The sequence below is a fragment of the Camelus dromedarius genome, chromosome 1 (assembly GCF_036321535.1).
Source record: "Camelus dromedarius isolate mCamDro1 chromosome 1, mCamDro1.pat, whole genome shotgun sequence".
Lineage (NCBI taxonomy): Eukaryota > Metazoa > Chordata > Mammalia > Artiodactyla > Camelidae > Camelus > Camelus dromedarius.
The window spans coordinates 80501667-80515282 of record NC_087436.1 but is presented as its reverse complement, the minus strand read 5'-3'; the positions used below and the strand labels follow the sequence as shown (position 1 = coordinate 80515282).

The 13616-nt window shown below is 35.6% G+C and overlaps 1 protein-coding gene across 6 annotated transcripts in view; it reads left to right on the top strand.

The window, feature by feature from the left end:
* WDFY3 (WD repeat and FYVE domain containing 3) overlaps window positions 1-13616 on the top strand; it is a 242948-nt gene that overhangs the window by 127163 nt on the left and 102169 nt on the right. For 5 of the 6 annotated variants that reach the window (XM_064485992.1, XM_064485989.1, XM_031433246.2 and 2 more), the window contains exons 12-16: window positions 1621-1814; window positions 5082-5539; window positions 6957-7040; window positions 11727-11904; window positions 12706-12920. In XM_064485992.1, coding sequence (XP_064342062.1) covers window positions 1621-1814; window positions 5082-5539; window positions 6957-7040; window positions 11727-11904; window positions 12706-12920 — 1129 coding nt within the window. The remainder of the gene's footprint in view (window positions 1-1620; window positions 1815-5081; window positions 5540-6956; window positions 7041-11726; window positions 11905-12705; window positions 12921-13616) is intronic. The other variant, XM_064486001.1, reaches the window with a different exon arrangement.

Below are 13616 nucleotides of genomic sequence, written 5' to 3'. Positions count from 1 at the left end.
AGGTAGTTGTATAAATAATTATTGAAATACAGTTTTGGCAAATGCCAAGACAGAGTTGAATGAATTTGGTAGATAAGTCAAACAATAGGTATGATGAAGTTTAATGGGGGTGATATTAACAGTTTGTCTGTAGTATCATAATCTCCTTATTTCCACTAACGAGGTTTAGTTGGCTGAGATAGTCAGAAACATAATAAGGATATACTAACAAGAATTTACTTGGCAAATTAGCTTTTGATATGACATGACATAGAGTTACACAGGAAGAGACTGAACAGTTCTACTGATGTAGGAGAGTGGAGAGCTTACTCTGTAAGACCAGAAGTCACTTAATCCATCTCCCAGAGTACCAGACATTTTCAGAGTTCTTTTCTTATCGACTATCTTTTCCTTGTTAGGAAAGATGTTATTACTTGTGTAGTCTCAGGCACATAAAATAGTGCTTTGCTCATAGTAGTCAAAAACCCTTAGCCATTATGATTATCTAATGGGCACTACCTGGCAACCAGGAAGTAAGTAAACATGGCCTTCCATGTGCTAAACCTTAGCACATGACTCACACTCACTTCAAGGTTATATAATTCTCATATAAAGTTAGTAAATAGAAACTCACTAAATAGAACAGTGGCCACTGCCTCAAAATACACTGACATTTATTCATTCAGGAAACATTTACTGAAACACAAATCAGAGGGAAATCCAATTTTAATGGGGGACCAAACATATAAACACATAATATTAAGACTGTTTGATGTAAACTGTTGCAGTAATGGCATATGCAAGGTACTCTAAAGGCATAAAGGACAGAACGATTACTTTGGAGAAAATACTGATTGCTAACTTAGATCACTTGGTCCATATATTTTTAATACTTGGGGACAGTATGTGATGTGAGAAGTGTCATTCGTGGTCAGGAGCACAGGCTGTAGAATGGGGCTATGCAGGCATAAAACCTGCCTGGCTGCTTGCTGCTTGTGTGACTGACCGTGGCCACGTTACTCAAATCGGTACATCTCATGTGCTCATCTCTACAGGAGGGGATGAGGATTAAATAAATCAATCTATATGAAGCCTTTGGAACAGGACAATGTCTGATGCTTTCTGTCACAGAGTTTGTCTTTGTTAGTGTGCTCTACCAACTGAAAAGTTTGGTTCCTTGTAAATTTTTTCATCGTGGAATCACTTACTCCATTCTTTTCTTGCCACTATTTTGGAAGCCTTGTTCAGTTTAAAAACATTTATCTGGGATATTGTTCATCTGAAAGCCTTTCACTAAATTGATTTCACATATTGTTCATTAAAGCCCCTACAGAAAAATATTGATCTCTGGTATCTACCTATGGAATTTCTGAATGTTCTCGCTTTGGAGAATTTGGACATGATGAACATATCAGGGCATCCCAGCATCAAGAAAATCTAGAGAAAAATTTGTATACGCCTTTACTGACATCCCACAGTGCAATTTTGTATTGTAATTTAAAAGGTGAAATAGTTGGGTAGTTTTCAATGTGCATTCTTTTGAGTTACTCTTTCTGCAGAAAGATCAGATTTTAATTCGTCTGGCCTGTCTCAGAATGTCTTGAGTTAGCCCATGTTGTTCTTTTTTCTCCGTCCTTCAAGGAATTTTTCGAGAATTTGGAGGTGCAAGATGCGCGCATAATATAGTGAGATACCCTCAGTGTCGGCAGCATGCCCTGATGATTATCCAACAGTTGGTGCTCTCGCCAAACGGGGACGATGACATGGGCACTCTCCTGGGGTTGATGCATTCAGCTCCCCCAACAGAATTGCAGCTGAAGACTGACATTTTAAGAGTAAGTTTGATAAGTGTGCTGTTTTTACTTTTACTGATAAAATCTGTAGCTATCTTTAAATGACTAAGAACTATTATGAACTATTCTTGCAATTTTTCTTCAAGTCTAAAATTATGTCAAAATAATAATAGCAGAAGAAAAGTCAATGGCTTTAACCTGGCCTCCAAGGCCCGCTGGGCATCAACTGACTCTTTTCCGTCTGACTTCCTCTCCTAGGACCCTCACCCCATTCCTGCCAGACATGACAGGAAGTACAGCTGACTTCTGGAATCATATATTTCTTTAGTAGCTTTTGCTTTACTCAATTTGTTATCAATAATGAAAAGTTTGCATTCTTTTCTTTATGCTGTTGTATATTTCATCCTGTTTTGAATGTAATGACAGTTTGAATATGTGTTTTCATTTAAAAGCAAGATTAATCTGACCCCAATATATCTGTCAGACAAAAGGAAATCTACATGTGTGTTAATATTGGGGAGCATTTGTATATTTGAAAGGATTGTTGGGGGGAAAAGTGCCTTTGAAAGTGGTTAAGGTTGCCAACTTTTTAAACATGTATTTTCCTCTTTTCTTGATATCTTTGTAATTGAATTTGTAAAATGTTGGTAGATAAAGCCAACAAGAGGTAATGGGCTGACCTGTAATTTTAAGGCAGTGTTGTTCTGGTAAATGACTGTGAGACTGCAGGAAGACAAGAGGAGGGTCCTGATGGGCTGCATTTACTGATATCCATGGTGTCAGTACTCCCACTGTGACCTACTTCAGGCAGCTGATGTGTTACTGAACGTGGATTGAGGAGATGTACAGTAGCACTCCATTGTGTACTATCTCAAGAGCACTGATAATAGGATAATATAGAAAATAACTAAGAAGTAATGAGTTTTATTTATTACTTTCATTTTTAAAATAATTTAGTTTTAAACTTATAGGACTTAATTTTTACTTAGGCTTATGTTTTAACAACTGGCACGCAAAAGTCTCAAAATATAACAGTTGGCTCTCATGACTAGTTCGAGCTGGCTCCAGCGTTCCACTGTTTTGAGGGCATGAAGTAGTGTTGGAAGGCACCAAGGAGGATTTGGGATCCCAATCTCAGTTTCCATTTTTGCTACATTTGGAATTGCTTTTCACTGCCTTCCTTCAGTTGACTCAAACACAGACCTGTGTAACTTAATTTGTTGTTATTTGTGCACAAGCCTGAAATTCTATAATTCTGCTGATGCATAAATTTGAATCGTAAGCATTATATTTATGTAAATGTAGGTAATTACAGCTGATGATTTTTGTCTAATTTACCACATAGCATCTATTTCTCCTTGTAAATTTGGTGTTCACTACATTATCATTAATTATTGATTTCAAGTAGGATATAAATTTATTTATGGTATTTAAAGTTTCACATGTGGAGAGAATGCCTAGATAATGCCAAAGTGCCAGTTTTGAGGTGGTAGCAGGTGGACTTATCCAGAAGCACGTAGTACAGAGTACGACCTGACTGAGGGTTAGTAAGTGCTGGTTTTTCTAGCTCCTGTCATGATTCTGTCTAGCAACATGCCTTTGTACAGATTAACTCTTAACTCATACTTCCTCATGTATAAATAGTACTCGTCCTGTTTTTCCCCAGTGTGTTTTTGAAGATGGTGATGGTGATAGGCACTCTGCTAAGGGTTTTACATGCATTTCCTGAGACGTAAGTCATTGTTGTTGTCTAGGTTTTACATAACGGAAACTCTGGCACAGAAAGGTTAAGTAATTGTGGTAAAATCCTTTTTAACGTTGGAGTCAGAATTTCAGCTCAAGCATTCTGACTCTAGCCCTTGCATTTAAACACCAGATTAGGTTATAAGATGTTTAAAAAGAACAAAAAGTTATGAAGTCTTGTGTTATAGGTTGATATTGTAAGCATAAGTACAGTTTATTAGAGAAGATATGGAAACAAAATGGAAATTGATTGGTTGCAGAAAAATGGAAGGAATATACTGTATTTCAAAATTGTATTTACATATACAGATGGCATATTTCCTGCTTTTTAAAATAATCAGATATTGGTATGTACAATGAAATCTTTATAATTTCTGAAGTAGTATATTTCAGAAAGATAATATTAATATTTAGCCTTTCCATTTCATAAGTAACATTAGAAATGTGTGAAGTATTTTAATGGCGTTTTCAAATGTAATGACTGGGAAGATTACAAATTGTGTCTTAAGTAATACTAGATTCTCATGGTGTCTCAGTTGCTGAAATGGGGGCAAGGAGCCTGTGTATCTGCAGATTTCAGATTGCTGTTTGGGGCAGGATAGTTTCATGGTTCAGTGCATGAGTAGGGACATCTGACTGCCTGGCTCTAAATCCTATCTCTGCCATTGTGTATAAGCTGTACAGTCTTGGGCAAGTTACTTCACCACATTGGGTCTCAATTTTTCTTCTACAAAGTGTGGATAATGATAGTGCCCAACGTATAGAATTATTGAGAGGATTAGATAAATTAATGTATTAAAGCATTTAAAGAAGTACCTAATATATGGTAAGTGCTCCATAAAATGTTAGATAGTTTTATAATTTGTTATTTTTAATAATAAACTAAGTTAAAAGTATAACAGTTCAGAAAATAACTAATAGTTATAAAAGATTATTTTACCTGTTTGGCCTTCAGGTGTTACTTCTTAGCGCTGACAAGCTATTTTGGGCAAGAGCATGCTTTCAGCCCTCCAGCTACAGTTCACTTTGCAAGAGAGAATGTTTGTTAATAAGTCCTCTGAAGTGACTCCTCTTTACAAAGCACCAGGATATGGTCACTTTATATGAATATAAATACTTAAGGCTTCCGGGTCATCTCTGATCCTTTCTAGAATAAATCAGTTTATATACACACGCAATTAATTGTAAGTTTTCATGTTTAAAGAGTGTGTAAAATTACACTAGAATATGTATTTTCCTCATTTAAAAATTCATTGATATCATTATCCATCAAATACATAGGAAGCTTTTCAGCCAGGATTTGGATATAGCCTTTTTCTATCAAAAGAAGTATGTGGTAGTGTTTCCTACAATTATCTTCTGCTTTTAATATGGCGTTTTTTAATTAGCAAAATATTTGCCATGCTTCATAGGACTGCTTATTGGGTAAATGACAAAAAATACACACATCAGATATTCACAGAGTAGAATTCCTCTTTGACATTGATGTATGGGTTTTTTTGTTTTTTTTTTTAAATCTGAATTGTAAGTCTGTTTTTGTTTGCATTGTTTTTTTGTCCCCCATAGGCCCTCCTGTCAGTCCTTCGAGAAAGCCATCGTTCAAGAACAGTTTTCAGGAAAGTTGGAGGATTTGTGTACATTACATCCTTGCTTGTTGCTATGGAAAGATCTTTGAGCTCGCCACCCAAGAATGGCTGGGAGAAAGTGAACCAGAATCAAGTGTTTGAACTTCTCCACACTGTGTTCTGCACACTGACTGCAGCAATGCGCTATGAGCCAGCCAACTCTCATTTCTTCAAAACAGAGATTCAGTATGAGAAGTTGGCAGATGCCGTTCGATTTCTTGGCTGCTTCTCAGACCTAAGAAAAATAAGCCCCATGAATGTCTTCCCTTCAAATACACAGCCATTTCAAAGACTTTTAGAGGAAGACGTAATCTCAGTGGACTCAGTGTCACCCACTTTACAGCACTGCAGTAAACTCTTTATTTATCTCTACAAAGTAGCCACAGATTCTTTTGACAGGTATGGCTCTGCTCTGTGCTCTGAATTGAAAGGTATACAATGTATGACTTCAGTATTAAGGCTTGAATTATAAATTAACTTAAAAGAAAATGAAAACAAATGAATTCTCTCTTACTTACTTATCTGTCCCTTTATTTGTGAATATTACTATTGCTCTGATTCTGTGTTTTTCAACATGGACATCTGTGTATTATTTGTAAAACCAAGGTTAGTTAAGCTCCCGTTGCACTTAATGGAAAAGTTTCTATGAAATTTACTTTCCTCTTTATTCTCAAGACTGTCAGATACATCCAGACTTACTGATATTAGTTATCAATGGGAGCACGTGGTTATGGTTATACGTATTTTCAGACAGATGTTATAGTCTCAACGTTCATAATCATTCTCAACATTTTATAATGCTCAAAAAATGATACAGCTTCCTGGGAGACGTTGACAGTGTAAGAGTCCCTCGTATTAATTTACTCATTCCTTCATTAAACAAGTGCTTAACGAAAACCTACTGTGTGCCAAGTTACTGTGCTAGGCATTGAGGGTTCAGCTCAGCACAGGGCTACTTTGGTTATCCTTTAGCTTAAATGCAAACACATAAATAAACAATTATAATATATCGTGATAAAATATATGATGACGGAAATCCAGGTTTCTAAGATCATAAGACTGCTTTATCCAAGTCATTTACTTTCAATTCTTAAAGTGTATTTTCAATTAAGTTCTCACTTCAAAAATAATGTAAGTGTCATCATGCTGCTAATTTGTCCAAGTGTTATCACTTTTAACAGTTATAGTTTTATTCCATAAAACGAATTGTTTTTGTTAATATCCCCATAAATAAAGCCAATAACTCTATTGGGTAGAGCTTCTGATAGCTTTTATGTTCTTAACTGTGAAATATCTGCTTTGAAATATCTAGTGAGATGTTTGTCTCTCAATATTTCTTAAGCCTTAGTATTTAGATAAGAAAATACAGGTAATGTGAAAAAATGTTTTCCAGTTTTTCCCATCTTGAAAATAAAAATGCATATATATTGTTAGCTTCCAGGAAACATGGGGCTGTGTAATGTTCAGGGATTAAGATGTTTAAAATTAAGATTTGTGTATTTAGGTTCAACTTCTTTTCCCTTGTTTTGTACGTACCCTAGTTAGTATACCTTATTTTTAGTTTGCTTTGTCAGAAAACAAGGCCTACAGCACTCTGTTTAACAAATATGTTAAATGTTAACATTAATGAAGAAGCATCTGCCTCAAGCATGTTTCCCTCAGTGCATGTGTTGCAGTCTTGGTCCTTGTTGCTGCTGAGGATGGAGGATGTTCCCTGTTAAACTTATACTGGTATTTCTTGTGAAACTAACCAGCTGCCAGCCTGGTGTTCTCTTCTAACCTCTCTAAACCACCCTGTCTGTTTTGTTGTCTGTAGTCGTGCAGAACAGATCCCTCCTTGCCTGACAAGTGAGTCTTCTCTCCCCTCTCCTTGGGGTACACCAGCTTTGTCCAGGAAAAGGTACTGATCTTATAACAGAAGTCATTCTTTTTTCGTGTGGGTTTTTTTCTTCTGTGCCCAATTATATGTTAATGTGGTGATTGTGCTTTTTGTAACTTCAATTTTTTTTTTTTGCTTTCTTTTTGATTTGACTCTTTTTTAAAGTTTAAAATTGTCAACTTCTGCTGAGTATATTTATGAGAGAAAATACGTTGCTACTGTGATGATATGAAGGACGTGTAAAATTTTGTCATCCAACTCTTTTAAACTAAAATATGCGTTTTAGAGCAGGTATACATTAAGTTAAAATTAATTTGGAAATGAGGATTTAATGCCTCTCTAAGTATTTCACTACTTTTCTTTTTACTTTAAGTGTGCTTGGTCTCATTCTTTGGGGCTTAGCGTTACTCCAAAATGAACATCCCAGAATTGGCTAAGGAAGTGTGCATTTTCTCAGTCAGGTTCGCCCAGTTGAAATGAGATGCTGTTATGGAGCATGCTAATCTTTGAAAAAATGAATAAAAAACCTCCCCTAGCTCTTGCTTTCATCAGTTGTGTATAAATCTCTTTCTAAGCTGATCTAGTCTCCCTCATATATAAAGCTTATGAATATAAAGAACCAGCAGTTGATTGACAGTACAGTTAAGATCCATTTGAGATTCCATCGGCAGCGTGTACTTAAAATGATCATAGTCTGTGCACCTGGCACCAGATACTCTTCCTTCCCCTGTTTTCCTCATAACCAAGGACAAGTCCTTAAGTCTTGTGTTAATATTCTGCTATTACGACTTTTTAAAAATGAACCCTGAGGTTTTCTTCTGTTTAATTTTATTTCTGTTGTTCAAATTTTGAAACTTGAATAGAATCAGACTTATGTATTAAAAGTAGTTGTTGTAAGTGCGATATTTCAACAGTAATATTCATTAGGTATATGGACTTATATTTTCCTTTTCTCTTAAATTTACACTGGGGCTTACAGCTCATTTCTTCTAGTAAATCATGGCATAGTTCAAAATAGTCTTAAATGGATTTAGCATTGTTCAGTGTATTTATATTTAAAAACTACTTTGTTTTTTGTTTTTTCAAGAGCAGTTCTTTTTTATTTTTTTTTATTTTTGGTATATATTTTTTTATTGAAGTATAGTCCATTACCAGAAATGTTGTGTCAGTTTCTGGTGTACAGCATAATGCTCCAGTCATACCTGAACATACATGTATTTGTTTCATATTCTTTTTCACCATAAGTTACTACAAGATACTGAATATAGTTCCCTGTACTATACCATGTAAGAGCAGATCTTGATTCCAGAAATTATAAAATCAATTTGAGTTAAAGTAGTGTATTTTTCTGTGGCTAAAATTGATAAGGTAAAAGATATACTTTGTGTTGGAAGATTCACGTGTGCTCACTATCCCATAGAACTACTGGATGTTAGAAAAATAGTAAATACTTTTGATTATTAAAAAGTCATATTTATGATTCTGTCATACATGGTAAAGGCCTAAAGATTGCTGTGTTTAAAAACATTTAACTCTTTAACCAAAAACTACTAAATACTTTCAATGGAAATTCACAGATTAAAGGAACATATGTTTAAAAATCCATCAGAACTTACCACTTACTTAAATAGTAATTTGACAAAAGGAAAACAGCATTGTACTCCATATCATAGAGTTATTTAAGGCCTGAGAGCAAAAACATTTTGTCATCATTTGCAACACGGCTGCATGTAAGGATGCCATGTCTTTGACCTAAGGGAGAGCTGTCACTGAATCAGCAGTTGCAGTTGAGTGACTCTTATCCATAGGAATTCTAATCGAGATTACAAGTTGATGTTATCCCAAGGAAGCTCCCAGTGCTGTTCATGCTAACAACAAAATCAGTGTTGACATTTTCAGGTTGCCATTCTGGTCAGGTTACATTCATTTTGCTCAGTGATAAGAATCATAAGCTAACAAAGAAAACAATGTTTTTATTTCACCATATAGTAACTTTTGAGATTAGAAAATCTCAAAAACATCTCAAATTACATCAGCTCATGGGCATCTTTTTTCTTGTGGCAAAACATGTTTTTTTTTGGCAAAAGGAGAAGCCAACATTGTGTTAGTTTTATGGCTCATGGGGATTAAGACACGAAGGAAAGTCTAAGCTTGTGATACTTGACTGGCATGTAAAGTCCTGGAAATTCTTCTCTAATTATTTTGAGAATTGGGGAAAAAGGAACTAGGAAAACTTATTTTGGAAAACTAAAACTCATGACTGTTTTTCATTATTCATAAGGAATAATGGAACAGAATTGCAGCTGAACAATGTTCAGTCAGAGTTAGATAAGTGAAAACGAAATCCAGAATAGCAGCCAAGACCCTCCACAGTATATATGCAGTGGCAAAAATGGTGGCGAGTATTAGTCATCATTCAAACCTGGTATCCAGTACTTAATGCCTGCACATACTTGACGATCATTAAGACAAAGCTGATTCAGAATTTAAATATTTACGTATGTATTCCCAAAAGAGGTTAGTAAGTCTTAAGTATACAGGAGAATTTAGAGTGAAATATTAAGTAGCAATTTCTGTAAGCTTTAAAAGTAACTGCAACATAAAAATTAAATTTTGAAATGTCATTTTATCCCATCTTCGCAAATGGTTAGGTTTTGCTTGGTAGTTACCTATTTAATAAGCTTACTATAGTCTCTAAATGTAAAAGGTGATAATACTTAAATGACTTAGTAAGAATTAATGTTATATAATGCTTGTTAAAATAGACCTAATTTCTTAATAAATGCCATATTTTGGATTTCTGTGATGTTTGCAGTATTTTTCTTGTTTAAGAAGAACAGATGTAATTCCTACATTTAGAATGTTATTCTTTATATGTAAAATTTGAAAGTTTACTGCTATAACAGTTACATGTTAGTGAAGAGTTCAGTTTCCAAAGGCATAAAGAGCTTCTTCCTGGGTGTACATATCTGTAATTTAAATTCAAACCTATATTAAGTCTGGCAACTGAGAAATAATTTGGGAAGGCCTGTCGCCTAGAATATACAATTAGAATCTATGTTTTTCCTCAGATTTGGGTTACTCTTTGTGTATAATGAAAACAGTTTTCTGTGAAATTTCTAAATGGTTTGGAGTTCCTATTATACCATAGAGGAATATGATTCATTTTTTTCATTTTTTTCTGGATAGGTCAAAATACTTTAAAGACTAAAGGGAGAAGCATAGGAGGATACCAATTGGTAATAAGCATTTAGAATCTATCTTAGGAAGTTTAGAAATTAATTCTTTCTGAAGTAGAACAGAAAAAAAAACTGAGTGAAAAAAATGAGTGGGTGTAGGATATGGTGACTTTAAATAAACTAGAAGAGCACATGTGGGTTTTTGTTTTTTTTTTTTAATAAGTGAAGCTGAATACTTTCCTAGAATCTCTGTTAAAGAGAGAATGGTACTTAAAAAAAAAAAAAAATGACAGTGCCAGTTCTTTGCTGCTAAATCAGTGACTTAAAGCATCTGCTTCCCAAGCTGCTCTTGTGCCAGAGAGCTGAAACTGCACTGCTCTCAGTGACAGAGCTCAGCATCAGACAAATTATGCTGAAACCAATTCGCTGGAACAAAGAGCTCCCATAGGCTGAAGCTACAAGCATCTGTTTCCATGTGCCAAGATACAAAATGTGCAAAGCTCATGAATTGTAGAAGAAGAGTATGAAATAGGAAGTGGAGATCATTGATAAGAAGAAATGTTGTGTATTCAGGACATGGCTGGGCTTTCCAACTCATGGAAGCTCATTACGTAAAAGATGCCCTCTTAAGTTTTTAAAATTTGTGATGAATATTTTCAGTGGTAGGGAGGATAATGCAAAAGAGGGTGAATGTACTTCCAAATAAGGAAAACTCCCCTGATGCTTAATGTATTTATTGTCGGGCAGCCAGGACTTTGAGCCAACCCTGACTCAGTTGAACCAGTTACAGAGAAGGCCATTTTGATCTTGTTAGGTCTTAATTATGTTGACCCATGGTTTAAGGAAAGGTTAAAAACACATAGGTAATTTCAAAAAAGAACAGTCTCACTGAAGGATTTAATATAGCTTGTCCTCATCACAAATGATCAGAACTGTCATCTTCCTTAGAGCTTGGAATCGCTGTGATTTCATCTGTTCTTTGTCTTCTGGTATACATGCCATTCTTTTTTTTTTCCTTTCAGTTTTACTGAGATACAATTGCCGTGCTGCACTGTGTAAGTTTAAGGTGTACGTCACAATGACTTGACTTACATGTATTGCAAAATGATTACCACAATAAGTTTACTTAACATGCATTATCTTATATAGATACAAGGGGGAAAAAAAGGAAAAAATGGATTTTTTTTCTTGTGATGAGAACTTCTAGGATCTACTCTTTTAGCAACTTTCAAATACACCAGGGAGCAGTGTTAACTAGTCATCATATGCCTTTCTTTAATGAAACAGTCCGAATAGTAAATGGTGAAAACATATAAGAGCCTAGAAGAATTAATAGTTAAATTGTTTATATGCGACTCATTAAGAACTGATAATGGCTTTTTTATTTCCCAACCTTCAGGTGTTTTGTAACTCAACCTTGAATTTTAAGGCCTTTTGTTTATCAGTGGAGAAAGATAACAGAAGATGAAAATGAACAGAGAATGTGATCAAAATTAAATATCAAATTATCCTTCTTTCTTTCTTGCAGGCATGCATATCATTCTGTTTCAACTCCCCCTGTTTACCCTCCTAAAAATGTTGCTGACCTGAAACTACACGCGGCAACTTCATCTGTCCAGAGTTCTGACGCTGTCATCATCCATCCTGGAGCCATGCTTGCTATGCTGGACCTCCTGGCCTCTGTTGGGTCCGTGACACAGCCAGAAGTAAGCGTGGGCATGTTAGTTCCTTCCCATCTTTAGTGAGTGAAAGGATGTGAGTGTGATTGCATGAGCAAGGGGGTGGGGCCAGGAAAGTGAGATGGAGCCTTCCTATATCACATACTAAAGCAGGTAAAGGAAAAAAACTAGGGCTTTTCTATTCGAGTCTTAAATTTCTTAACAAATGGTAGATATGTATGCTTTTTAATACAGTTGATTTGTTAAAATGCAACCAAGACAGTTACTTCTAAAATAATTGTTTCTCCTTGAAATCCTGCTCAGCAGTGGAAATTGTTAATAAATAGTACAGAAAGAAAAATGACTGAAGGTACCATATTGAGACTATTTATCTATTCTGACTTGTAATGCTCAAGAGTTTGAGTGAACTGGAGTTTGGGTGACTAATTTTGTTAAAATGTTATGTGGCCTCTAAAGCCTTAAGTGTCACAAATCTTAACAATTGGCCTTCCTTTAAACTGGTTATTTACATACCATGAAAAAGACTTATTATGCCTGCTAATTTTATAAAAATAAAAATACTATTAATTATATATAGTCAGGTAATCCAAAAGACTTGGAAGAGAATGGAGTCTAGCTGGGTATGCTTCTAGCAAAACTAAGATAGGAAGTATTTCTCTGGCCCTGTTCTGGAGTTGCTGTGCCCCTTTAAGCCAGCTACTTAATTCATCTGAACGTAATTTGAAGCATGTAGAGACCTCACGTTAAAACGTGTGCCTCACATGGAGAGAACTGTCACATGTCTTATTAAGAACGCCCCTGTGGCATGGATTTCTTTGTTAACTTCAGCATGCTTTGGACCTTCAACTTGCCGTGGCAAATATTTTACAATCGCTGGTGCACACAGAGAGAAACCAGCAAGTCATGTGTGAAGCTGGTCTCCATGCACGCCTGCTGCAGCGGTGCAGCGCTGCGCTGGCCGACGAGGACCACTCACTGCACCCGCCTCTCCAGAGGATGTTTGAACGCTTAGCCTCTCAGGCTCTGGAGCCCATGGTGCTGAGGTCAGTACGTTCTCTTCTTCACAGTCAGATAAGCCACCGTGAGGAATGGCTCTTTGTAGTCTTCATAGTCAGGAATTCTTGCTTTAATAAACATGTGTTCAGTTACCTGTGGGCAAAACCGAAACACCACAAAAATGGGCAAAATGCTCAAAATATAGTACTTAGATAAATCTAGTTATTAATAAACAGGGGATGTCTTTGCCCATTGGTTATTTCTTCTACTTCTACAGCAAACTCTCTTTCCTTTAAAAATAAAGTCATGCTATATTTATATGACTTGCATCTACTTTAGGAACATTTTGTGTGTAAGAACTCTTTTAAGAAACACTTTTTTAAATTTTTTAATTTTAAAATAATTACAGATTCAGAGGAAGTTGTAAAGATAGATTGGAGAGGTTCTGTGTCCCCTTCACCCAGTTTCCTCCAGTGGTTGCATCTTAGGGAACCATAGTGCAACATCAAAACCAAGACACTGACATTGGTACAATGTATCCATGTATGCTATGGTTCCCATGTATGCTATAGTGCCCTGTTATTGTGTCAGACTGATGTAGCTATCACACAATTAAGGTGTCACAAAGATCCCCCCAATCCTATCCTTTTATTGTCATAGTCACCTTCTTGACCTCCACCATCCCTAACCCCTGAAAACCAGTAATCTGTTCTCCATCTCCATAATTTTGTCACTTTGAAAAT